At 41.9% G+C, this 27356-nt stretch overlaps 1 protein-coding gene across 1 annotated transcript in view; it reads left to right on the forward strand.

The window, feature by feature from the left end:
- Positions 1-27356, forward strand: part of sema6ba (sema domain, transmembrane domain (TM), and cytoplasmic domain, (semaphorin) 6Ba) — a 195128-nt gene that overhangs the window by 105462 nt on the left and 62310 nt on the right. The window contains exons 2-5 of the mRNA XM_067452727.1: positions 15859-15982; positions 23204-23318; positions 25687-25747; positions 25861-25923. Coding sequence (XP_067308828.1) covers positions 15877-15982; positions 23204-23318; positions 25687-25747; positions 25861-25923 — 345 coding nt within the window. The 5' untranslated portion in view covers positions 15859-15876. The remainder of the gene's footprint in view (positions 1-15858; positions 15983-23203; positions 23319-25686; positions 25748-25860; positions 25924-27356) is intronic.

Below are 27356 nucleotides of genomic sequence, written 5' to 3' on the forward strand. Positions count from 1 at the left end.
ATGGTCCTTTATATAGAGTGTGTGTGTGTGGTTTGCACTTGTTTGTGACGGTGCTGTCCATATAGTATCCATATAGTAAAACCTGTGCTGCTGACGTCGCGACTGATAAACTGAAGCTATTCTCTATAATTCTCTGGGTGGGCGAAACAGAGGAAGGGGAGGAAACCTTTCCTGGTATGACGTCATAACAGGAGAATTCAAGATCAGCTCGTCTGAGCTCTGATTCTCTCAAAGGCAGAGAAAGACAGCCAGAACTCGCTTTACACCGATCAAAATTTCTAGCCACTTGGGGACAACATGCAGGCTAGAGGAACTCATATTAGTTTTGAAAAACCTCATAAAATTAAAATTTCATGCCATGGGACCACCTTTAATATTCCATGGAAGGGCCTCAATATTTCTGATTTTCCACTGGGCAGAACATATTTATATATATCTCCTATCAGTGATGATATCCAGTTGTTATCCTGTATAACTGCCCTTATTAGAGAGAATATACTGGGAACAGTGGAAAATAGCAGCATGCAGTACATTTTATATTCATATTCTTGCCATTTTCCTCCACATCTGTGTTATCTCACCAGGTTATCTCACTCCTTTCATTATTCCTTCATTAAAATATCAATAATGTCGCCAGACCTCTTCCTCTCCTCTCCATTATGCACAGAGCTGTGGTTGTTTCCATAGCATTAAACTTCACCTACCACAGACCATGTAAAGAGGTCACCGGCAGAGAGGATGACGCTCACCGAGAGATAGCACAGACCCTGCTGAGATATGACATCCTGTGTGTATTTATGGAGGCCCGAAAGCAAGCCTCAAGGGACGTGATAGGAAAATATCGAGGTCTCCTGGTTTGTGTTTGAATGCCACCCGACACTCTCGGATTGTTTGCGGACAGCGGGGCGTCGGCGTGCCAGTCGCCGTGGTTTGTTTTATTTGTCTGACAAATGTTGAGGTTCGACTTTTTGACCTGCGAGATGTGTTTTGGGAGACTTCAGGCTTTCGCTACGCTTCGCAAACGACTAGAAGGAGGTCATTGTAATTGTCAGAAGGGCATCGATAAAAAAAATCTATTATATTTCCAGGTGTTTATTTAGTTTTAGCTTAGTCTTGAGATAATGTGGTCCAATACATCAGATTAATCTGGTGATCTTGAGTACGTACGGTAATGGCGCTGAACTGTTTGGACAGCCCGGTCACAGAAATGTTTATCTATGCACCCCCTAAAATGTCTCTTCTAGGTTATCTTTGGATGCTATCATGTGCATAGGACACAAAATAACAGGAGTATGGTGAGATATTTTTATGTCCCTGTTCCAAATAAGCTGCAAACTGCCTACATGGTGCTGTCTTCTAAGGCATCATCCTATCTGAAAAAGAAATGACTGAACACTATACACTCCAAAGTGAACTTGATGAGAGCAAAGGGAGCAGAGCATTACTGTCTCATGTCGTGTGTCTGTTTGAGGGGAAAAAAACCTCCACGAGGACAGGCTGTGTTTTAGATTTACATACAATTATGTAACATTGTAAAACCTTTTCCATCTAACTGAATTGATTAAAACCATGAACTAAATAAATGAATCCTGAAAACTCTATACACGTTAAACAATATTACAGCTAAATAAATGCAAGTAAAGCAACTTGGTTTGTTTCAAAAACAGTACAAATTTTAATGTGAAATATTATTAAAATTTCAAATAACTGTTTTCTACTGTAATATATTTTCAAATGTAATTTATTCCAGTCATTCTGCATCATTACTCTTGTCTTCAGTCACATGATTTCAGAAATCATTCTAATATGCTAATTTACTGCTCAAGAAATTAATGTTATTATCAATGTTGAAAAAAGTTATGCTGCTTACTATTTTTTTGTGGAAACGGTGATCATTTATTTTTCAGGATTCTTTGATGCAGAAAGAAAAACATTTTATTTGACTTTTGTAAATGTCTTTCCTGACACTTTTAATTGATTTAAAGCATCCTTAAAAAGGGCATTGAGACTGAATGAGTGCACTCGAACATGTGCACTATGGTTTGGCCGCTACAAATGGCCGTCCCTTCAAATAATGCCCTATTTCAGGGTATAAGGGGTCGATTTCGGATTCAGCCCCTGTCGTGAAGACTGAGCAGCCCAACATTTCGAGTGAGAGGTGTGTGTGTGCGCGCGCGCCGATCTGTTTGTGACTTTGTGGAGGTGAGTTTGTGTGCACATGTATGTTTGAGTATGTTTTTAACTCTGAAACAATTTTTGAGTTGCGTTGTGGTAAAATAGCTACGGGTAACGCCAGCTAATTGAGGAGTGCAACCCTTCTACATCATCAACCTGGAACGCAAACAAAATGGTGCCGCCCATGGTCCAAATATAAAATCGATTTTTTTAAGTAACGTAGATCTTTCATGGGTTTTCTACTACATATTTCAGTAAGAGACATAATTTGTTATATTAATACATACAAGTCTGCCACATCAGGGGATCCCTTTAATGAAACATTATTATAACACACTATATAACATACATTATAACTATGGAAGCTTGTTTCTGCCACAGAATAAAACATTTTAAAACACATTTTTCTCGCAATTATGACTATTTTTCTCACAATTGCATGTTATAAAGTCAAAATTGCGTGATATAAACTTGCAATTGTGAGAAATAGTCAGATTGCGAGAAATAAAGTCAGAATTGCGAGACATAAGGTCAGAATAGCAAGATATAAACTTTTAATTGCGAGAAATCATGTCAGAATTGTGTGATATAAAATTGCAATGGTGAGAAATAGTCAAAATTCCAAAAAAATTAAAGTCAAAATTGCGAGATATAAGGTCAGAACATACAAACTTGTAATTGCAAGGGGAAAAAAATGATTTGTAAGAAATTAAGTCAGAATTGAGATAAATAAAGTCAGAATTGAGAGATATAAACTCGCAATGGCGAAAAATAGTCAAACTTGCGAGAAAGAATGTTAGAATTGCGAAAAATATAGTACAATTTGTGAGATGTAAGGTCAGAATAGCAAGATTCTTAATTTATTTATTAAATTAAAACAAATAAAGTCAGAATTGAGAGAAATAAACTCATGATGGCTAGAAATAAAGTCAGAATTGTGAGATAAAAAGTCACAATGACCTTTTTTCTTTTTCATTCTGTGGTGGAAACAAGCTTCCGTATATAACACTTGGGTTTGAAGTTTCTCAGCGTAGGGGACAATAGGTAAGCTGAGCCTCAATGACATTCCAGTCATAGTTTTCTGTAAATTTTGCACACGTCATTTGCTTTGGACGGGCATCAGTGAGGGATTTCCAGCCACTGTGTATTTGACTGCTGTTTAAAAGCATTTCATTTTAATGGCTGTTAGCGCCGTCAGCCTGCCAACAAAGACTTGGACCGCTCCTGTGTTATTCAGGCCTTGGTACTGAGTGTGTGAGAGAGGAAGGAAGCAAGAGAGTTTGTAAGGTGTGTGTGTGTTCCATTAATAAGGAACAATTGAGGTGGTATCACTGCTTATTAGGTTTAATTTAGAGCTATCGCAAAACTTAATGTGTCTGTGGCGCGGTCACGACCTCCTTAAACTAAATTACAGACGCATTCTGTATTAGAGACGTGTTCTCTGCTGCAAGACCCGATGGGAGGATACCTATCCTGACCTCTGACCCTTCCTTCGGGCACAGGGGTTCAGTCTGAAGTGGGACGGGGGGATGAAGGAGATTAAAGAGCGATGGAGGGAGAGAGAGAGAGCAGTTTTGAAGGCTCTAGACAATGAATGGTTTCTTTGGGAGATATAGGGAAGCGTTTACTAGCGCTGGTGCCACCAGTCCTTTTGTCCTTTTAGAGCCCCTAATATACAGCTTGTAAACACACACACACACACACCAACACAAACACACACACACACACACACACACAGCCTCACACAATTTTGTAGAATACAATTTTGCCTTTCAGTTTAAAAGGGTCATAACATCTAAAAAAAAAAAAACAGATTTTACTGCCTTCTTTGAAGTAAAATAGTTTGATGTAGACAGTTTGAGGTCAGAAGGATTTTCTTTTAATGAAACGTATGCTTTTATTTGATAAGGATGCATTAAATTGATTAAAAGTATTCTATTTCAAATAAATGGTTATTTTAAACTTCAATTCATACACAGTTTATACAAAAATATTAAGCAGCACAGCTGTTTTCAACATTGGTAATAATAAGTAATGTCATATTAGAATGATTTCTGAAGGATCATGTGACACTGAAGACTGGAGTAATGATGCTGAAAATTCAGCTTTGATCTCAGAAATAAAATATATTAAAATAAAGGTTCCCATTCAGTCGGTCACTCTCGACGCCACGTCGGAGTACCGACGAATAGGAATCTCGCTAGCGAGAGCCAATCTACTTCGAGTGTAACTAAACGAGCCAATGCACATTGGCATGCAATGATTGCACCAGCTGCCCATGCCACGCAGAGCGGGTATAAATGAGGCACAGGTGCTTGCATTAAATTAGCCTTTTGCTTCGGAGCCGAGTGGTGAATGGATCGTCCTGAAATCACTCTCTACAAGCGTGAAAGCGAATTCCCTGTCTGTGTCGCCGCGACTATCCCCTGTGTGCTTTAGCACCCCAGAGAGCATTTTCCCTAAAAGAGCTGCACAGGTAGAGCTTGCGTCTTTTTAAAGATGACAATTTACCTGTGTGTTTCTGGTTGCGGTTGTTCCCTGTCCTCACTGACGGCCACGAGCACTGTTTCACATGTCTGGGCTGCATGCTGAGACTGCGTTCGTGGGTGGTTCATGTTTTCAAATGGGAACATGACCACGTCGGCACGCCGGTCGCGACTCTTCTTTCTCCGGGAAGCTTGAGTCCCCTTTGTTGTTGGCCAGCCGCGGCTCGTGTGTAAAAGCACAGCCGCGGGTCTGCTCGACACTCTGGGAGACCGTGGAGATCAGCGAGAGCTGCCGCCGGGGGAAACCCGGGCGGACCTCTCGCTTCTCTGCGTGTCGTGTGCCGTCGAGCGACTAAGCTGCAGCGCGCGTTGTCACGGCAACCCAGCGCTCGCTCGCCGCTCTATGTGCGCTGTCCCCGGGCCGATTTCCCGTTGTAGCGCCCTCCCTGGTGGCCACAGGAGAGGTCTACTTTGGTGTAATGGCTGGGGTGACCTGAGGTGGGTGGGGCTTCTTCGGGGATCCAACCCCCTGGGGCCCCTCCCCCTCTAGCGCACTGCAAGCTGTGCAGCTTCTGGATGGAGTTGCTGGTCCTTCTTAGGGGGGAACCTAGCATTTCATTCAGGGCTCCAGCTGAGGATCAGATGTCAATCGCTACATCGGAGAGAGGGCTGTTGTGCTCTGGGAATGAAGATGATGCTGAGCCCACTGTAATGGTGTGTGCTTTGCTGAATCAGATTCAGAGTCAATAGCCATGCTTTCCTGGGATCTATCCCAGATGTGCATGTAAAACTTGGCAGTATGGAACTCCAGAGGGGCCAGCACTGCATAAGTTTTTCCTCCCTCACTACCCTCCTTGGTGGGGTGGCTGTACGCAGACCACCTCCGCCCTGCACTCTTAATGCACGAGGGTAGTTCTGAGTCGGGGTTGAGCTGCGCATGTTGACTAACCGTGATCAGGTCATGGCGCAGGCCCTCGGCCAGACGATGTCCACCTCTGTGGTCCAGAAACCCCCCTGGCTTGCCTTGCTGAGATGCGAGTGGTCGTCAAAGTACGCTTCACGATGCTTCCATCTCACAAGGTGGCCATTTCGGCGACACTGTTGAGAACTGAGCCCAGCAGTTCTTTGCAGTCGGTAGCGGGCTGAGGAAATCAAGCTTCAGAGCGCCTTATGGGCCGCCCCTCAGTCTGCTTGTCGCCAAAGGCGTCGCCCCTGCAAAAAAAAAAAAAAAAAGGGACCCTCGACACAGTCTGCTCTACTGTGTTCACGGCAGGAGGACGACGCCACCCGTCTCTACTGCTGTTTAAGCGGTCGGTGAAACATCACCTCTGAGACGGGTGACCTGGAGATGGGCGGGGCTGCTTTTCCCCGGAAGAGGGCCGGGGAATGTTTTGAGTCTAAATTCTGTTCTGCCGCTGGTCACAACCAGTGGTACCCAAACTCTCAAAAAAAAAAAAAAAAAAGCAGTTCCTCTATCTCTGGGTCCTCAGGGGGCTTGGAGAGTTGTGGCTGGTCAAACGCCGGACCACACTCATCCTCCTCCTGTTTCGCCAGCAGGCAGCAGCGGATGACGCAGGGATGCACCACAGCCTCCTCGCGGACCCTCTGCCCTCCGTGGAATCAGGTATGTGTTGCACAGCACATTCACACCTCACTGCGGGCCACCTCCACGAGACAGCCGCCCCAGGCCGGTGCCTGTATTCCACCTCGCTGCCCCATGGTGGGTACGCCGGTGGTCCTGATGTTCCCGCTTGTTCGGTCTCTGCGAGCCTGGTTAGAGCTCCCCAGTCCGTCTCGCTGGCTCATTCAGGCCATCAGGCTCGGCTATGCGATTCAGTTCGCCCGGCGTTCCCCCTCCCAGGTTCACGGACGTCCGCTTCACTTCGGTGAAAGCTGCAGACGTCCGTGTCCTGCGTGCGGAAATCGCAGTCCTACTGGCGAAGGACGCGATAGAGCCGGTCCCTCCAGCCGATATGAGGACAGGCTTCTACAGCCCGTACTTCATTGTACCCAAGAAAACCGGTGGGTTACGGCCAATCTTGGACCTGCGAGTACTGAATCGGAGCCTTCACAAGCTACCGTTCAAGATGCTCACGCAGAAACGCATTTTCGAGTGCATCCGTCCCCAAGATTGGTTTGCAGCGATCGACCTGAAGGACGCGTACTTTCATGTCTCGTTTCTCCCCCGACACAGGCCGTTCCTGCGCTTTGCGTTCGAGGGGCGAGCATATCAGTACAAAGTCCTACCCTTCAGGCTGGCCCTGTCCCCCCGTGTCTTTACGAAGGTCACGGAGGGGGCCCTTGTGCCCATGAGAGAACAGGGCGTTCGCATCCTAAACTATCTCGACGACTGGCTCATCCTTGCACAGTCCCGGGAGCAGTTGTGCGAACACAGGGACTTGGTGCTCAGACACCTCAGCCAGTTGGGTCTTCAGGTCAACTGGGAAAAGAGTAACTCGCCCCCGTGCAGAGGATCTCTTTTCTCGGTATGGAGTTGGATTCGGTCAAGCGGACTGCGCGTCTCACGAAGGAGCGCGTCCAGTCGATGCTGAACTGCCTGAACACGTTTCAGGGCAGGATGGCGGTTCCACTGAAACATTTTCAGAGGCTCCTGGGGCATATGGCGGCTGCGGCGGCAGTAACACCGCTCGGCCTGCTTCATATGAGACCGCTTCAGCATTGGCTTCACGGCCGAGTCCCGAGATGGGCGTGGACACGTGGCACGTATCGGGTGAGCATCACTCCGTCCTGCCGCAAAACCTTCAGCCCGTGGTCAGATCCCGGGTTCCTTCGGGCCGGAGTGCCGTTGGAACAGGTATCCAGGCATGCTGTGGTCTTCACGGATGCCTCGTCCATGGGCTGGGGTGCCACGTACAACGGGCATGCAGTGTCAGGGGTTTGGACGGGCCCGCACCTGCAGTGGCATATCAATTGCCTCGAGTTGCTAGCAGTACATCGTGCACTGAGCCGCCTCAAGGGCCGGTTACGGGGCAAAGATGTACTGGTCCATACGGACAACACGGCGACCGTTGCGTACATCAACCGTCAAGGTGGTCTACGCTCACGTCGCATGTCGCAACTTGCCCGCCATCTCCTCCTCTGGAGTCAGAAGTGTCTGAGGTCGCTTCGGGCCATTCATGTCCCTGGGGTGCGCAACCGGGCGGCCGACGAGCTGTCACGAGCTGCGCTTCCGGGAGAATGGCGGCTCCACCCCCAGGTGGTCCGGCTGATCTGGGTTCAGTTCGGGGTGGCACAGGTCGACCTGTTTGCCTCCCCTGAAACGTCCCACTGCCAGTGGTTTATTCGCTGACCGAGGGCACACTCGGCACGGATGCACTTGCGCACAGATGGCCCCAGGGTCTACGCAAATATGCGTTTCCCCCAGTGAGCCTACTTGCACAGACACTGTGCAAGGTCAGGGAGGACAAGGAGCAGGTCCTGTTGGTGGCCCCGTATTGGCCCCACCGGACTGGGTTCCCAGAACTCATGCTCCTCGCGACAGCCCCTCCTTGGCCGATTCCTCTGAGGAAGGATCTTCTAACTCAGAGACGGGGCACCCTCTGGCACCCGCGTCCAGACCTCTGGAAACTTCATGTCTGGTCCCTGGATGGGACGCGGAGGTTCTAGGTGACTTACCTCAAGAGGTAGTTAACACCATCACTTCAGCTAGAGCACCGTCTACGAGACGGGCCTATGCCTTGAAGTGGAACCTGTTCGTCGATTGGTGTTCTCTCCGCCGGGAGGACCCCCGAAGATGTTCGATCGCGTCAGTGCTTTCCTTCCTGCAGCAGGGGTTGGAGCGGAGGCTGTCGCCCTCCACCATCAGTTTGCGTTGCTGCTATTTCTGCCATGTAGAGGTAAGTCGGTGGGGAAGCACGACCTTGTCGTCAGGTTCCTTAGGGGGCGAGACGGTTAAATCCTCCTCGACCTCCCTCCATACCCTCTTGGGATCTTGCTCTGGTGCTCCGAGCACTTCAGAATGCCCCATGTGAGCCCTTGCAGTCAGCAGAGCTTAAGATTCTGTCCATGAAGACTTTACTGTTGGCTGCATTGGCCTCCATCTAGAGGGTAGGGGACCTGCAGGCATTTCGGTCGACGATTCGTGCCTGGAGTTCGGGCCGGGTGACGCCCACGTGGTACTGAGACCCCGGCCTGGCTATGTGCCCAAGGTTCCCACCACTCCCTTCAGGGACTAGGTGGTGAACCTGCAAGCGCTGCCCCTGGAGGAGGCAGACCCAGCCCTAGCTTTGCTCTGTCCCATCCACTCAGGTACATGGACAGAACTCAAGCTTCAGGACCTCAGTTCAGCTCTTGGTCTGTCACGGAGGCCAGCAGAAGGGAAAGGCTGTCTCCAAGCAGAGGATGGCCCACTGGTTAGTGGATGCCATCACCTTGGCTTACCAAGCACAAGGTGTGCCCTGTCCACTCAGGGTACGAGCACACTCTACTAGATGTGGTGCATCCCCCTGGGCGCTGACACGTGGCGCCTCACTGCCAGACATCTGTAGAGCTGCGGGCTGGGCGACACCCAACACGTTCGTTAGGTTCTATAGCTTACGTGTGGAGCCGGGTTCCTCCTGTGTTCTCACCTCAAACAGGTAGAAGCACTGAGAGGCCCGGCTCCTGTCGGCTTGCTGCGCCTTGGCGCTTACTTTCTCCAGAAGCAAACTCTGTGAGTCCTCCACCGCCCTCGGTGCCGGGCGTGGCGGAGCGTCCGGCATCAGGCCTCCTACCGCTGAATCCTTGAGAACCGGTATTGGCTTGGGGCATGTGAGTGACCCTGCTGGGATCCCACATATTTTTCCATGGTTGCTCCTCTCGGAAGCCCGTGTCTTTCCCTTGGGAGAGCCCTCCTTTTAGGGATGGGGCCCCCTCACGGCGGCGGGCTACGGCTCAGCTCTGTGTCCACATAACTCTCCTTGGTATGATGTGGTTCCGCAGCGGCCCCCCATTAGGGCATGCTTCCCAGTGTTATCCAATAGTCACTGAGCGGGTCATGCAGAACAGCAGTGATGGACTTCTCTGTGTGAGCCCCGTCTCGTCAGGTAAGAGAGCTCAGGAGGCTCACACAGGGCACTGGAAGGGGGCACAGGCCATGGCGCTTTGGTAGGGATTCCTATTCGTCGGTACTCCGACGTGGCGTCGAGAGTGACCGACTGAATGGGAACGTCTCGGTTACGTATGTAACCCTCGTTCCCTGAAGGAGGGAACGGAGACGCCACGTCCCGTCGCCATGTCCTCTGTACCCTGCTGGGGTGCCATTTCACCTACTCGGCTCCTCAGCAAAAGACTAATTTAATGCAAGCACCTGTGCCTCATTTATACCCGCTCTGCGTGGCATGGGCAGCTGGTGCAATCATTGCATGCCAATGTGCATTGGCTCGTTTAGTTACACTCGAAGTAGATTGGCTCTCGCTAGCGAGATTCCTATTCGTCGGTACTCCGACGTGGCGTCTCCGTTCCCTCCTTCAGGGAACGAGGGTTACATACGTAACCGAGACGTTAGCCAATCAGAACAGAAGTCCTTTACATCAAGAAATACGGCTGCCAGCCATGAAAAAACAATGAGTAAAATATACTTCATTTATTAGTACAGTAAATTTTGCATATGGAATTAAGTAAACTACTTAAGATGCGTAAAATGAACAAAGAATATGAGTAACTTGGCCAGTAAAAGATTCTTGTGTAATTTACTTAACGTTTTCTTTGCGATTGGATTGGACACGGATTTAAAGCACACTTTTAAAATTTATGCTTTGCTATAAAAAAAATAATGCAATAGATAATGTGTAGAATCCTTATAAACTTAACTTATAAACTTAATAGAAGTAACATGGCACCCACCCGAGTGACCTCAGTAGGGTACACAATACAAAATGACAGTAACATTCGATGGCTGTTTTTGAGTCGTTGAATATGTCAGTGAAATCCAGATGTCACAAAATCGCAAGTCACTAAACCTAATAACAGTAACACATCATCTTTATTAATTATTCAAGCCCCAGTGCATGATGGGAACACTAGTATCAAAAAAGTTGAGTAGACTTTACTTAATTTTATGTTGATATTTACGCTTTCATTTCTACAAGTTTGAGTACTAATATAGAATTTACTTGTTTTGCCTTTTTTCATGTAGAAATGACATTTGTTTGTTTTTTCTGTAGTATTTACTTCCCCACAGAATCATTTTAATCAGTGAGGTTAATTCTAAGGCTGCAGGTAAATGTGGCATTTATCTGTTTTTCTCATAACAGTAGCCATGTTTCTCTTAACCTTCAAATTGTACAAACTGAAAATGTGATTTGAAAATACAGCCAATGGAAACTCAATTTTACAAAAACTCCTAGCCTGACTCGGGCATACTCAATTCTAGTCAGAATATGAGTCTGAAACTGCTCCACTGGGCTGTGATTATGGGGCGTGTTTCAACCGAACCAGGAAAGACATCAATTGGACAAAGCTACAACCAATCAGAACAATTGACACAACATGACAACATCAGCATCAGCTGAGGGCTGCAACAACAACTCTTAAATGACAATATCCTGGCCGGACTACTGTTGTCAGTGATAGAAGTATTTGAAATTAACATGATTTATTACTGTCTAGGGACATATCAGGGCCATTTTTGGATTAATTGAAATATATTTCTTACATACAGTTCCATTAAAAGTTGTTGTTGCAGCCTTCAACTGATGTTAATGTTGTCATGTTGTGTTTTGGCCTGAAGCTCCGCCCTCCACCGATCTACCAATCACGAAGTCAGTAGTGTTTCTGCATCCGGGTTGCCAGATCTGCTCTAGTTAGCACAGCTGCAGATCTACAAACGGTCCTGCTGATCCTGCAACCTATCTGACAACCTCAAGTCAGATGGAGCGGGAGAGGGATACACCGCTCTACAGTCATTTGAAAGTGATTGAAGTATCAGTTTTGGCCACAATCTTACATTCACTTCCTTTAAAACAACAATGTGAGCAGTTGTACAAAAAAATAAAAAAAATAATTGGATTTGAGAACTAGGCTTGCAGTGTGAATGTAGCATAAGAGTCTGAAAGATGCTACAAAAGTGGGCATGCAGAAATGTGGCCTTCACTAAAATGGATAAAATTGGTAGATTTTTTACGAAAATCATTTTAGTAGTTACCTATTCAAAACATGATACCACAATGCAAGTGTGATGCGGGTGTTTTTTAGTGCATTGTTATGTATGTGGTTGCTAGATGATTGCCAAAGTCTGATCACTTAATATCACTTAATATTTCTTCAACAAACTGCACGGTTTGAGGCATCATATGTAATACAGGGTGAGTGACACACTGAAGTTTAATACCTAGGGTTGGTGATTTGTTCAAATCCCAGTTTGTGCTGCAGTAATTGTGATGTTTGTCTTTGCAGCACCGCTGTACAGAAAACTGTGTAGGATGTGGCCTCTTTAAAGTAATGTGTTTGACAATGTTCTTTGTTTTATGTGTGCAGTGGATTTGTGTCTGTGTACACGCCTCGTGCTAATGGACTGACAGAGTCGCTCATTCTCTCTCTAATGCCACTGAGATTCATTCTGCCTTATGAGTTTAAGCCCTCAAAATGCCGTTATTCATTTAGAAACTTTTCACCAAAGGCATCTAAAGTTCCTTCAGATAGTTTCTCATCTCTTTCATTTCCATCATCCTGAGGGATGTCTTAATTATATTATTCATTGTTTCATCTCATTTAAGTGGTATGTATTGTCGGAGGCCTGTTGAAAGTAGAGGAATGGGAAATTGAGAGAGGCCTCAAACAAATCCTCACCGCCGCTGTCATGAAAATGCTTCAGATCAGATTTTTTGGCTTTAATGATAGAAACACAAAAAAGCATGCACTTCACTGGCAGATTGCTCAAAGTGGGTGCTTGGCCAAAAATAACTTAAAAGAGAGGAAAAAAAATATAGGAAGTCATCACACCACGACTCCAAAAAACAGAGAAATTTGGCACCAAAAATATAGAAATTCACTGACAGGCTCATAGAGTTGCCTGTCAATAAGTTTCTAAATATTTGGCTCCAAATTTCTGTATTTTTGGAGCTGTGGTGTGATGACTTAAGGACTTAAGACTTATTTCAAAAACATTCAAATATTTTACATTCCCTCTTGATTTTTAAACTGACCCATCATCTACACCCTCAAAATGATTTTCATGCATTCATATTTGTCAAACACAGTGTTGTCTTTTCTATAAGCATCCTTACCCGCTCCTACATCATGTAAAAATAAAACAAACGTTATTTGCTTTGTACTGAGAGTCAAAAGTCTGGTTCTGCGAGACTGTTCAGAGGATGTGATGTATGTTGCTTGACCACAGTTCACCCTGTTGCATGTGTGTTTGTGTCAGTAATATACTGCAGTGGGGAGGGTTGACACGTGCTCGTAAATTATCCAATTACCACAATCATGCTTTGTGAAATAAAGAAAGGGACAGATGAAAAAGCAGTGCGGAAAAGAAAAGAGCAGATGGTGGCACCATTCTTGAAACCAGCGGCCACTCCTTCCTCCACAGACTCAATAGAAAAGGTGGTGAAGATGAATTGCGGTGTGTGTCTTTGAGTGAGTGTGTGTGTGGTCTCGGGACGGTACGGTAATTGAGGGTTGTCCGTGAAAGAGAAGCCCTCAAGACTCTCATCTGGTTTCTGTCCGAAGGAAGAACTGATTGTCAGAGATGAAAGCTTTTGTTAAACAGTTTTATGCCCCACTTACGCTCACTCGTAGACCGGCGGTTTCCTAACACCCGATGAAATTGCGCAAGTCTGTTTTGCTTTACAGACAGGTATTGTGGTTTTTGTAAGTAGTCGATCTGTTCCTCATAAAGTGCCCAAATAAATAGCAAATGTCAAATAATAAAGGGCTTCTGTTTTGCCTCATTCTCATGTGGAGTCGTCTGTGCCTTTTTCAGAATATAATGCTATGAAGTATAGGGCACAAAGCATGTCTAACACCCCAGATGGTTGAAATTTTCATTAACCACTTTTACCTGTATTTTTCACAGACTTTCTTTGTTGTAGTGGAGAGCGGGGAACAACCTAACACTTTTTGACTTTTTCAGTTTGTATAAATCCACTTGGGGTTCAGAGTATTTATTTTTCCCTACATCAATTTCACATACTACAATTATGTAGCCTGACAAGCCAGACCCACATCAAGATGTTTGGTCTGGAAACTCACCATAGACAGGGCTCAATCTGAGGGGCGGATAAACGGTTGTCTTTCAAACTCCCTCTGCACGCGATAGGATAGCGCTACAACCAACCAGAGCAATGAAGGTGAAGCAGAGCTTGTTGATAGATTAAACATTCGCCGTATCCGGTCGGCAAATCTCCAAACACATCTTCCCTTTTTGAGAATGACTTCAGTGCCGTTCTTTGTTCTTTTCTCAGAGAAAAGCTTCCAAGTCTTCCAGAGTCGCGGTCAAAGCTGATTCGAAAGACCGCCGTTCGCCAGTTTCTGTGTTTACTAGAAGCACGCAAGCGCAACTCGGCCGTCATTATGTTAAGCCCCGCCCACCGACTATAAACACGATGTGATTGGCTCGACCAGAGTTTGGCGTTTACAGCTCAGAAGGGTATTGAGAGTTGTTAGACCAAGTAGGTGCGTCTAGATTTCTAGGCTTATGTGGTTTTGTTTTATTAATACAGTGTATACTTTTGGAAGTGAAATGTGACAACATACCCCATTGTAACATGACCATGACATGACAGCTTAAAATGTTAACTGATCTTATTAAAAAATAAGAAAAACTGAAATGTTTTGTCAATAAAATACAATTATTAACTTTTTCATATAAAATAATGGTATTTTTTTATTTATAAAAATGAACACATGTTTGTGTTTGACAGATGAAGACACAGCTATACAGTACTATAAAAAAAGATTGAAATTTCTGAATATCGGAAAGATTTAAACATACGTGCTGCAACAAAAATCTGATGCGCTGCTTAGGGTTGGGTATAATTTGAATTCCTGTTTAACAGTTCTGATTATTTTTGTTTCTTAATTTCAATTCTAATAAGGTAATATATATATATATATATATATATATATATATATATATATATATATATATATATATATATATATATATATATATATATATATTTGTATAGCGCCTTTAAAAGCAGGTTTCTCAAAGCACTTTACAGACAGCATAAATTAAAAAAAAAAAGAAGCATAACAGCAAATGAATAAACACAATGTAAGTACAAGCAAATAAACACATAAAATCAAGTTAATGTAAAAGCAATAAAATGTTTTAAGAAGAGATTTAAAAAAACACATGATATATATATATATATATATATATATATATATATATATATATATATATATATATATATATATATATATATATATATATATATATATATATATATATATATATATATATATATAATTCATATTTATTCTGAGGACCAAATTTACTAAACAGGGCAAATTAGCATGAGAACACAATCCCATAAAAGCACAGATGGGAGTGGTAAGTTCTGCTCGTGATCTCCTGACGACAGGCAAATGAAAGAACACAGACGCAGCTGGATCATTTCCATAATGGCCAGTGAAAGTTACCAGTTAGTGTCTGGTTTAAGACGTGCTTTCCTGTTGCTTAAATGGTAAAGCGTGGCACTAGCAACTCCATGGTCATGGGTTCGATTCCCAGGGAAAGCAAGAACTGACAAAAATGTAAAATGTGTACATTTAAATGCACTTTAAGTCGCTTTGGATAAAAGTGTCTGCAAAATGCATTAAAGAAAGGAATCACATGTGCATGTGGTTATCAGAGCTGCTAACTGGAGCTCTTGAAGCTCCACCCCATGAGCAGCAGCTCATTTGCATTTAAAGGGACACAAAAAGGTTATGTTTTTGCTCACCCTGAAAAAGTGACAATTTTAAAATGCTATAAAAAATTATCTTTGGGGTATTTTGAGCTAAAACTCCACATACACACTCTTATTTTACTTATCTTGTGAAAAGGGGCAATCAGCCACCCCTTTAATCAAGTCTCTTATGCTTTCACTATTGTGTAACCTTTAACAGAGTTGCTTTATGAGGTTTTATATCTGATGGTGCGCTAGAAGGGTAGATAGTAAATAGCAACTCACTATGGCATTGTGGTGTGTTCTTTTCATCATTTTTATAACTTAACATCATTTCTCTTCTTCTGCCTGCACAGCTCTGGTGTGTCGCTGCCATGGCGACCCTGACCCCCTGCTTCTTATGGATTTTTGCTGTCCTCCAATTGGCTGCCTGCTCGTTTCCAGAGGAACCTGGCCCTTTAATCTCCGCCCCTGCTGAGGGTAAGCACACACACACCCTATCCAATTAAACTGTACCATGTAAAGCTACATCAGCAGGTTAGTTTTCATTTGGACAAACTCGTCACATTTATGTTCTCTCATTTAGAGCATAACAGCACAATCAGCATTTAGCTCATAAATTAGCTTTGAGATTTTGCCTTCCAAAAAAAATGCACATCAGTTAACTTCCAAATTACTCGCCGAGTTTCTTGTCTGGCTATCACCAGACCAAGCTCAATCTTTTAAAGGGGTCATATAATGGTACATGCACTTTTTCAAGTTGATTGTATGGAAATGTGTGTTGACAGTGCCTGTACACAACCATCCTATAATGATAAAAATCCATCCAGTGTTTTTTTTTTTTTTATCTCCTTATATGTTTTCCCTTGTCCCACATCACCCCTTCCAAGACTGTTGATTGACAGCCGCGTGTCAACACAGACCCGCCCTGAGCGAGCTCATCATAGTCCGTCATTGTTGATATACGCTGGAGCAGAATGGCTTATAAGCGATTGTGGCGTTCTGTTCTTGGGTGTAATAACGAACATAGCAGTCATTCTGATGTTCCTAAATCCGAACTGCTGAAGACGCAGTGGATGAGTTTAGTTTTCGAAGGGAATATTACCCTGATCAACGTCAATGCTTTCATGTTTGCGTAAACCGTGAAGCATTTCTCACCAGACTGCTTTGTTAATGATGGTCAGTATAAAGCAGGTTTGGCTAAGAAGCTGCTCCTAAAAAAATGGATCGGTACCAGCTATTCGTGTTCCTGCTGCACTTCCAGAAGAAGTGAGTGTAGTTTGAAACGCTTGCACGCTTCACGATGAACACGGCTAAAGTTTACAGAATCATATTAACTTAACATTGTTCTGGAGAGTCTGCTTTGTAACTTTACTGCAGAAGAGTCGTGATCAACAGGCATAGTTCAAATGACTGTATGCAATCGGATAGTCCTTCAACCAATCAGACCACAAGAGGCGTGAACAACGGGCAACGACCCATCACTATCCGTCATCGTGTTAAACCCGCCAATAGCGCGCCAGGTGGATAAGCCAGTCTGTGATTGGTTTCCGCAAAAGTGTAACAGAAGCAGTGGAAATGAATGTGCAGGTTTCCAGAACGAGTTGCAGGACGAAATCAAATTGCCGGCTGATCAGGCTGGGTTTACCTAGTCTGCCAAGTTTCATCAATATAAACATCATAAAAAAATATTTCTGTCTGCTTTCCGTCCTTCCACTGAAAGTATGTTCAAAGTGGGTTCATTCTCGTGTTACGCAGCACGTTTGAGCTTCAGCAAGAACCAATGAGGTTCATTCTCGTGTTACGCAGCACGTTTGAGCTTCACAAGAACCAATGGGGTTCATTCTCGTGTTACGCAGCACGTTTGAGCTTCAGCAAGAACCAATGAGGTTCATTCTCGTGTTACACAGCACGTTTGAGCTTCGCAAGAACCAATGAGGTTCATTCTCGTGTTACGCAGCACGTTTGAGCTTCACAAGAACCAATGAGGTTCATTCTCGTGTTACGCAGCACGTTTGACCTTCAGCGAGAACCAATGAGGTTCATTCTCGTGTTACGCAGCACGTTTGAGCTTCGCAAGAACCAATGAGGTTCATTCTCGTGTTACGCAGCACGTTTGAGCTTCACAAGAACCAATGAGGTTCATTCTATTGTTACGCAGCACGTTTGAGCTTCACAAGAACCAATGAGGTTCATTCTCGTGTTACGCAGCACGTTTGAGCTTCACAAGAACCAATGAGGTTCATTCTCGTGTTACACGGCACGTTTGAGCTTCACAAGAACCAATGAGGTTCATTCTCGTGTTATGCAGCACGTTTGAGCTTCAGCGAGAACCAATGAGGTTCATTCTCGTGTTACGCAGCACGTTTGAGCTTCAGCGAGAACCAATGAGGTTCATTCTATTGTTACGCAGCACGTTTGAGCTTCAGCGAGAACCAATGAGGTTCATTCTCGTGTTACGCAGCACATTTGAGCTTCACAAGAACCAATGAGGTTCATTCTATTGTTACGCAGCACGTTTGAGCTTCAGCGAGAACCAATGAGGTTCATTCTCGTGTTACACAGCACGTTTGAGCTTCGCAAGAACCAATGAGGTTCATTCTCGTGTTACGCAGCACGTTTGAGCTTCACAAGAACCAATGAGGTTCATTCTCGTGTTACGCAGCACGTTTGAGCTTCACAAGAACCAATGAGGTTCATTCTCGTGTTATGCAGCACGTTTGAGCTTCAGCGAGAACCAATGAGGTTCATTCTCGTGTTACGCAGCACGTTTGAGCTTCAGCGAGAACCAATGAGGTTCATTCTATTGTTACGCAGCACGTTTGAGCTTCAGCGAGAACCAATGAGGTTCATTCTCGTGTTACGCAGCACATTTGAGCTTCACAAGAACCAATGAGGTTCATTCTATTGTTACGCAGCACGTTTGAGCTTCAGCAAGAACCTATGAGATTTGTTCTCACATGTTTGAGCTTCTGTTTATGTTCACTGATCAATGTTTGTATGTGAATAAAAGGCTAAATTCAGCCTAAATAAATCTGTGCATCTTATAAAATTCTTAAAAAAGTCTGGAATAAAAACTAATTTAAAAATAATAATTAAAATGTTGATGTTTGACTAAATGATGTTTCTTTTACTAAGTTCGGGAGGAGCACTTTCAAATGATCTACTCAATCATGGTCATTCCAACCAGCTGTCAACAATCAGTAATTAACATGTCTACCAATCAGCTCAAGTGGAGGATCACATAAATACCTCCACCACCACCACCCCTTCTACCTCACACGCACCTGGTTAACTTTCCTAACCAGAGATACGGGGGGAGTACTCTGGTTCGGGCCAAATACCGAGCTCGGAGCCCTCTCCTCAGACAGCACGCCAAATACACATACCATTCATTTTATCTGACTTATTTGTAAGTGTAAACTCGTGAACTGAGACCATTTAGCATGAGATGCATTGAGAACAGGTTGCAGCATGAAAATTACTTTTAGGAAATGTTAACTTAAAGTTAACCCCATAAACATTATCATATAATTCACACTCCACCCTTGAATGTGGTTGTTTTTTGTTAAAGATTTAGGCAGCATACTGCACCACCACTTTTGCGAAGCCACTTCCAGACTACTCTTTTAAACGTACATATGGTTGACATGTGATGTGGACATGTCGCGCTGTTTTTAAATAGTTTTGCACATTAGTGTTCATGGATGGATGAAATACACCATATGGCTGTGATCTTTTTAAAAGCCTTTCAACATAATGGCGCTGGAAAAACAAGACACAAACTGTGAATGTGTGTTTTGAGTATACGAGTGGTTTTATTCCCTATAGATCCACAAACCAGAATCAGTGATATTGATGAACAGCCACTCATGCATCTCTAATGATTCAGTAGAGACCAGGGGTTAAAGGTCATCCAGCACAATGTGTATATGTGTGTATGAGGGTCAGGTTATGTCTCCACAAGCCTAGTTAAACCCAAATTCACCTACATTAAAAGGGTCCTGCCAATGTTTGCTGTCTGCAAGGAAAACGGCTCTGTAAACATATTAAATAATGTCTTAATGAGAAAGTAAATAGCTAAAGGTTTTATGTGAGGAGTAAATTTAGAGGTAAAAAACTGAAAATAATAATTAGCTCAGTATAAAAGCAACAGAAGTCAGTGAAGATAGAAAAACAAACATGTGTGTTTGTGAATCAAAGTAAAATAAGGTGACCTTTCAATGGGTTTTCCACATTTAATTGCTCTTACCAAAGCATAAAAAAACATTTAAACCCTCGTGAAATGTGTCCAAACAACTAAAGGCAAAATAAGCCGGCAACGACAACAGTATCTCTATCCTTCTCTCCTTATTACAGTGGAATTAATTAATAGCAGTAACTGTACAGAATAGTATTAACGTTCAGTAAATATGTGTGTGTGTGTGTGTCCTCAGGCTTCTCTGCCCTCAGACACAGAATGCAGATCCGTCTCACTGTGGTTGGAGGACACATTCCTGTTAGTTGTTTTTTCAGTGGTAATCTGTTTTCTAATTGTGTTTAACCTCTTTCCACGGCATTTGGAAAGCAATTTTCCTTATCTGCAATGTGTGAACACACTCTGAACTGCTAGCGACTCTTTTCAACAGCGTTGTGTGCAGGAGCCTTTTGGGGGACACAATGTAAAACTTATCAGCTTTGCTCATGAATATTAATTATGTGATGGGACATTGGCCCAGGAGTCCTTAACTGATTGCCTGGGCAAGTTGCATTAGCCATACTAGGATTAGTGTGTGCATCAGTGTTATTTTATTATAATTGATGTAATATTTTAATACTATTTTAAATTAGCTTTTAGTTTTATATTCTATGTTTAAGTTTTTGTTACATTTTATGTACTTTATATATATATATATATATATATTTAGCTATTTTTATTTCAATATTGTCAAATTGATCCCCGTTCACACAGATCTGTGAAAATGACTAAAAGCGCTGTATTATGCTGCCTGGTCAGTAGTTGGTGATGTTACGTTGTAAAGAAACCTATAGACTGAACATGTAAAATGCACACACGACGTCATCATTTTTAGCATTTTTGTACACTGTAAAAAAAATCCCAGTAAAATGTACGGTAAAAAAAAACCTAAAAAAAAACCTCAGCTGTCGTTGCTAGAATCTTACCGTAAAAAATACGGTAGCAACATTTTAGGTTTTACAGGACAGCACTTAGTTTGCTGTCAATTTTACAGTTCAAAACTCTATAATTTAAAGATGTATTTAAGGGCCCAGCCCCAGATCTCTGTGTGGATCATATCAGTAGACTCCTTGTGATCTCTCTGGATTATTACAATTAATAGCAAAAATGTTTGGAAATGCAAACTGATATTTCCTACTGAAACACTACAGCAAAAAAAGATACAATGAATCAGTTCAAAATCTACTCTGAATAAACTTCAGTCTAAGTGTGTTTCAGTCTAAGTGTAACAGTTTACCGTAATGGATTATCAGTAAGTAGGGTTGGGTACCGAAACCTGGTGCCAATATAGCACCGGTACCAATAAAACCGGTATGTACCGGGCCGAATCAGAACGCAGATTTCGGTGGCTCATTTCGGTGCCGCCAAATGTACTTTCACGCTTTGGCTGGCACTGAGCCAAAGACAGACGCGCTTAACGCTCGTCACATATCACACCGATTCAGTGTTTAAAAGAGTACTTCAACACTGGGAAGATGAACCTGTATTTAAAATTATTTTTGAATTTGGTGCCTCTAGACTGAGAAAAGACAGAAAATGTATTTTTGTCTCATGGGGATGAAAGACTACAATTCCCAGAATGCTTCGCTGCCCTGTGAGGCCATTCCCAAAGCCACCTACTTGATTACTGTGACTGAGTTGGAGAAGACACTACAATTAAAAACTGGACGTGTCTGTTCAATATAATGAGTGAGTGACCGCGCGAGTATCACAGCACTGAGCACTGACTGCAGGAGTCAGATAAATAAGCTCTCGTGATGAGCTGAGGTAATCGCGACTACTCTCGCGGCATACATCCACAACGCGAGTTCAATCTGGCGTGTTTCAGTTCATGCCTTTGCAAGCTTAACTTTCATAGAAATTAATTTGAGAAGTTAAAAGACTTACATTGCTCACCATATCTCTGTTTAAATGAGTGCCTGTAGCTGAGCTGAGCTCTGAGTGTGATCTCCATCCCTCATGCGCGGGTTCAAAACATGCGGAAATAGCTCCCTCTGCCTGCTGTAGTCTTTAGCCTTTGGCCAAACATTCCTCCTATGATGCAAATATCGTCAATTTGCATCATAGGAGGAATTTTTCCAGAAATAAAATGCATAAATCTCTTGTCTCAGGGGGATATGAGGGGGGAAAGCACAATCATTTGAATATACTCTAGGGTTTCTACTGATACAAAGCCATATGCTAATCGCTGAAGTAACCCTTTAAAACCACATCTTGTTTATTTTAGGTTTCAGACATTTAAATGCACATAAGTAACAGCAAAAACACATACTGATGTCTATAGCGGCAATGACAATCCTTTCAGACAGTTATAATTTGACTGTGTTTTATTCATATCAGATACACATTATATAAGTTACTATATAGTTTACTCTATTCTTCTCCGGGTTCTCCGGTCATTTACTTTCATGTATTTTGTGAGACGTGGATGAATTTACGTGATGTAAATCCGACAGATCCGATTCTCTGAGGCGCAAACTAACATGGTGGCGCCCATCGCGCTTTAGATCAACTAACATGATCATTATAAGGGCTTTAAATGACAAAACACATGCACTTACACATATTTGGAAATAAGAATATCAGATAGTTTGTGACATAGGTAACAAGTTTGTGAATATTTGGAATAAAAAAGAAACAAACTAAATAAAACCGATAGAGCTGAGCTGTCATACAGTGCTGTTGTGGCTGCTGTGTGTCATGTGAGAAGCCATGGAAACAATAAGGCGATGCTTTCTAAAATATTTAGCCAGAGAATATGATCATATTTCTGCAAAATAATTCTGACCTGAAGCTGGTTTGTAGGATACCATAAATTCAGACTACTTTGCTGTTATTAGTGCTGTAATTGTCCTTTTGTGGCTCTTTTTTTTAACGTATCAGTTCAGGCACACTTTAGGCACCGGTACCATTTTAAAAGTACTGCTTTGGCACCGGTATCGTAAAAAACCCAAACGATACCAAACCCAATCTGTAAGTAATGATGTTTATTCTTTTTCTCATAAAATGCTATCACATGACTTCAGAAGAATTAGCAAGTTGATGCTTTTATGGGGACTCCCTATTTAATCTAATTGCAGATAGAGCGACCAGAATATCATGTAAGAAAGAAAGGTTTGGACTGACAAGAGGGCAAGTAAATAATGACATAGCTGTTATTTTTGGGTGAACTTTCCCTTTAAGAAAACTTGTAGTTTGACTCTGCATTGAGAAGACACGGTGATGTATGTTTTTGTTCTTTATTCCTGTCTCAGAGGTCTTCTATCTCTAACTCTTCTGGGAAAGTGATGGACGCATTCCTGCCTGTGGTTTAGTGTCTGTTTCATCCATCTATACTTCATCTTTTGGCTCTTTTGTTTGGGTGCCCCGAATGTATCTCTTTTTCAAACTCAACGAATCATTTTTCCAAGTTCTGACATCCGCGTTTCCCCCTTCTGAATTCTCTCTGTTTCTTTATCTGTAAGTGGTGAGGCGATATCCAGTGTTTGTGGGCCGAGCTCATCGCTCTTACACCCGTCAGGAGCCGCTGTACATTCAGACCGTGCTGAAAGTCAACCGTACACTCTACATTGGAGCCAGGTAAAGCCTACATGCACTCGACACATACACATTTCAAATGAAAAAATCATTTTTATAATCATCTTGCAAGAACAATACTGTACTAAGGAACAAGTGTAAATGATTCTCTGTGGTAGTCGACAAGATGTTACATCTACTCATTCATGCACTCATTCGAGATTCATTCACTCACTCAGTGACATGACCGTATTTGGTTTTATTTAAATGAATATGACATGAATATAATATCCGCCCGTTTATTAAAGCCTTTCTGTTTCACTAAACCGTCTCGGTACCTAATTGGTCTTAATCGGAAATGACAAGCTACACAATGAGTAAATGTCATTACCGTTTTAAAGCTCTGACACGAACCCCCATGTCCTAGCTCAACACAATCAGCCAATATAGCAGCATGGTCTTCACACACTGCCAAAGTGTGCATGTGGAAATCTGTGTCCAGTTTGACTGGTGGTACATTTAGTTACATCTTTGAAATCCGTCACATGTACAAGCCTTCAAAGTCCGAGCTGGGAGGATTTAGACTCTCAAGGGGGTTTGCATGTGGTCCTGGTTAGGCGGTGGTTGAAAGTTAAACCCCTGTTCGCTGACCTTTAACCATTACACAGTCAAGCAGCTTAAACGCTTGCTCTCTCTCTGAAGCTGGAGAACAGATATAGTCTATGTTGAGTTTCTGAGCGCTCTTATAAACTCTCTTACACATTTTAGAAAAGTGGAAACTCTTATAAACCAGTTACTTTTACCATAAAGCTCTGAGGCTGACATCTCTAGAGCTGAGAACTCAAATTTAGATTTCCTCATAGACAGGTTGATGGATTTGTTTGATCAAACCCTTTAGTGCTCCAGTGTATTAGATGCTAAAATATATATCTTCTGTCTCGTCTCGCTTAGTCACATGATTTAGACTGCAGTTTGATTTGCATGCTTCTAATATGCTCTACACACTATGTACTTCACTGGCCCGTGGAAAATATTCTAATCAGAATTGGTTATTGCATCAGAAGTTTTTGTTATTTTAGTATTATTTAAATACGATTTAGTTTTAATGAATATTTTAAAATATTATCTTATATTTTTCATATTCATTTTAAATGTAGTAACAATTTTATGTTTTTTTAAATTGTTTTTGTTAATGTATCTGTTTAGATTTTTTATTTAAATTAGCCAACATTTATATTTTAACTTTATTAATAGTTATAGTTTCAGTCAACAATAACTCTCTGACATGACAGTTTTTGGTAAGTTTACTAGGGCTATTTTAAGATGATTTGTCTTCAGTTAACCTAATTAGTCATTTTTTTTAAGGAAAAACTTCATTTATTTTTGTTAGATTAATGGGAAAAAAGTAGGAGTAAGTAGGATATATTTAATACTAATAAAAGTAATTTAAAAATAATTTTATATATATATATATATATATATATATATATATATATATATATATATATATATATATATATATATATATATATATATTCACTGAAAACAACTCTCATGTTACACAAATTTGCCTCAAATATATACTTTTTTATTAATAAACCATTGCTGTCTGAAGAAAACCTTGTATCTCCAAAAATGCTACTTTTTAGGAAATAAATACTGTATGTCAATTAAACTTGATATTGCGGTTTTATTTATCAGACACTTGCACTTTTAACAAGTACACTCTCAGAAAAGTTCGGATCATGGTTCGGATATGCTGGTTTTGTCGGTAATAATGGTTGCTGAGGAAGGAAATGGGGCGGAGTTATGAGGTTCCACTGACAGTTTGAGGATCCAATGGAGTTTTGAGGTTTAGTCACAAGCTCTTTTGAATACTTTTCATTGGTTAAATGCTCCATTCACGTCATGTCGTAATCAAAGTCTCAAGATGAAAACATGCAACGTTATATTCGGAAATGTTCACGTCTTATGACTGTGAATTATGCGTTTCTATGGCACCACTATCAACACCTAAATGAACCTGCAGTGGTCAGCGGTCATGTGGTACAAAGTAGGAGCTCTCAAACTATTTCCATCTTACAAGCTGCAATTACCAGCTCAAGGATGTGAATGCTTTTTACAAGTTAAAATCGTGTTATTGTGGTTATTACGACATGACGTGAACGTACCTAAATATTCTCAAAAAATCACAGGCAGGTGTACAAGGTGAACAATAGTAATGATTTATGAAAAAAGTAGAAAAATGGAAATACAAGCTTTCCACCTGACAGCGACAATATTGTGTGTGTGTGTACTGTAGTTTAATCTCTATAAAGTCTGTAAATTTGGATACAGTATTTGTGGTAAATGAAGCCCCATTTCCATTGTTACTAATGGTCTGTGTATACTTTGTGTGTGGTTGTGTGTGTGTGTGTGTGTGTTGGTGCAGAGATGACCTTTATCGAGTGGAACTGGACCATGTATCTGGAGATGAAATGTTCTACAGCAAGGTGAGCCCCTGTACTGCTCTCTGTCTCTTACACACACATAATTGCATGTATGAACACTTTGCTTACCCTCCCATGGATGTGGGTGATGATTTTATACCTTTATCATTTCGCAGAAAAGGACGTGGGAATCCAATAAGAATGACATCCGCATCTGTAGAATGAAGGGCAAACATGAGGTGAGTGTTCAGTGCCAAATAACACAAAGGTTTTTTTTGGGTTTTTTTCACGTTTCACGGTCATTTTAACGCCATCTGAGTGGAGAAATTCATTCAAAGCAGTTTGAATGATTACTTGCCAAGAGCTTGATGTGTGTCCTCATATGAATACATTCTCCCAGAGAGTAAATGTATAAAATAAGGATTTAGTTTATATTTGCAGTCTCACAAGAAAACGTCACTTTAGCCTCTAAGCGGATGCTTTTAACTTCATTACGGAGGGTTACTAACTGCCTCGGTTAGCATTGGATGTTTGAGGGATTTTTATTTATTTTTGAGGGATGGATATTTTTAACTTCTGTAATTATTAGATTAATGTTACTGTCAATTTAGCTGCCAGTTACTTTTATGTTTTATTATATATAATATCTTCTCTTTTGTTAATTGCTCTCTTATGTTATTGTGTTAAATATTAACTTGATGCGTAAAAAGCAAACACTAATGCAACTCATGCAGCATGTTTTTTTTTTTTTTTTTTTTTTTACATTTACATGCATTAATTCAAAGCAACTTACAATAGAGGGACATGCATTTTATGAAAGAGATGACAATATTCATAGTATACATATATCTTTGATTGAAGGATTTTTCAAATAAACTTGGCATAAGTTTATTTGAAAAATCCTTCAATCAAAGATAAAGTATCCAAAAATATCCAACACTTTCTGTAATGCCTGACATCGGACGAAACAGTTTTTTATAAACAATTACTCTACTTTTTTTCCCCATTAAGCACTAATGCTATTACCGTATATCAATATGCAATTTCAATTATGCGTTTAAATTCTCTTCTAGGCAAACACGCCACCATTCTGAGTTAACGAGGGTAGAGTGCACCGGATTCATTTTTATGAAAAGTTTCATTTTCCTGCTGCAATTACCGTTGCGATACAGTTGACGGAAAGCTGGTGGTAAATGTAATTTAACTGAAAGGCAATATTCATGGTCTTTTGTGTGTATCACATTCCGGCGTCTCCATTGGAAACAGTTTTGGCTTTTATTCAGCACATTTGGACCTGACAGCTCCTGCTGCAGTTCTACTCAGTAATGAGGGATCTACATGCTGGCTTGGTAAAAACAGGTGTTACTGTATCATTATATAATGAACAACGGAGTTAAGAGGATTTAAAGAAGGTGATTTGCCACGTTAGCAGGAAACGTGGCCTTTATTGACTTATGTTGAGGGATGATGGATTTGATGACACGACACTTAAAAATAAAGGTTCTTAATGGCCTCCGTGGTTACATGAAGAACATTTAACATCCATGAAAGCAAAAGTTTGGACATTACTATTTGTAATGTTTTTGAAAGAAGTGTCTTCTGCTCATCAAGCCTGCATTTATTTGATCAAAAATACAGAAAAAATTTAATATTGTGATATATTATTACAATT

This window comes from Pseudorasbora parva, chromosome 9 (genome assembly GCF_024679245.1).
Source record: "Pseudorasbora parva isolate DD20220531a chromosome 9, ASM2467924v1, whole genome shotgun sequence".
In the NCBI taxonomy this organism is placed as follows: Eukaryota; Metazoa; Chordata; class Actinopteri; order Cypriniformes; family Gobionidae; genus Pseudorasbora; species Pseudorasbora parva.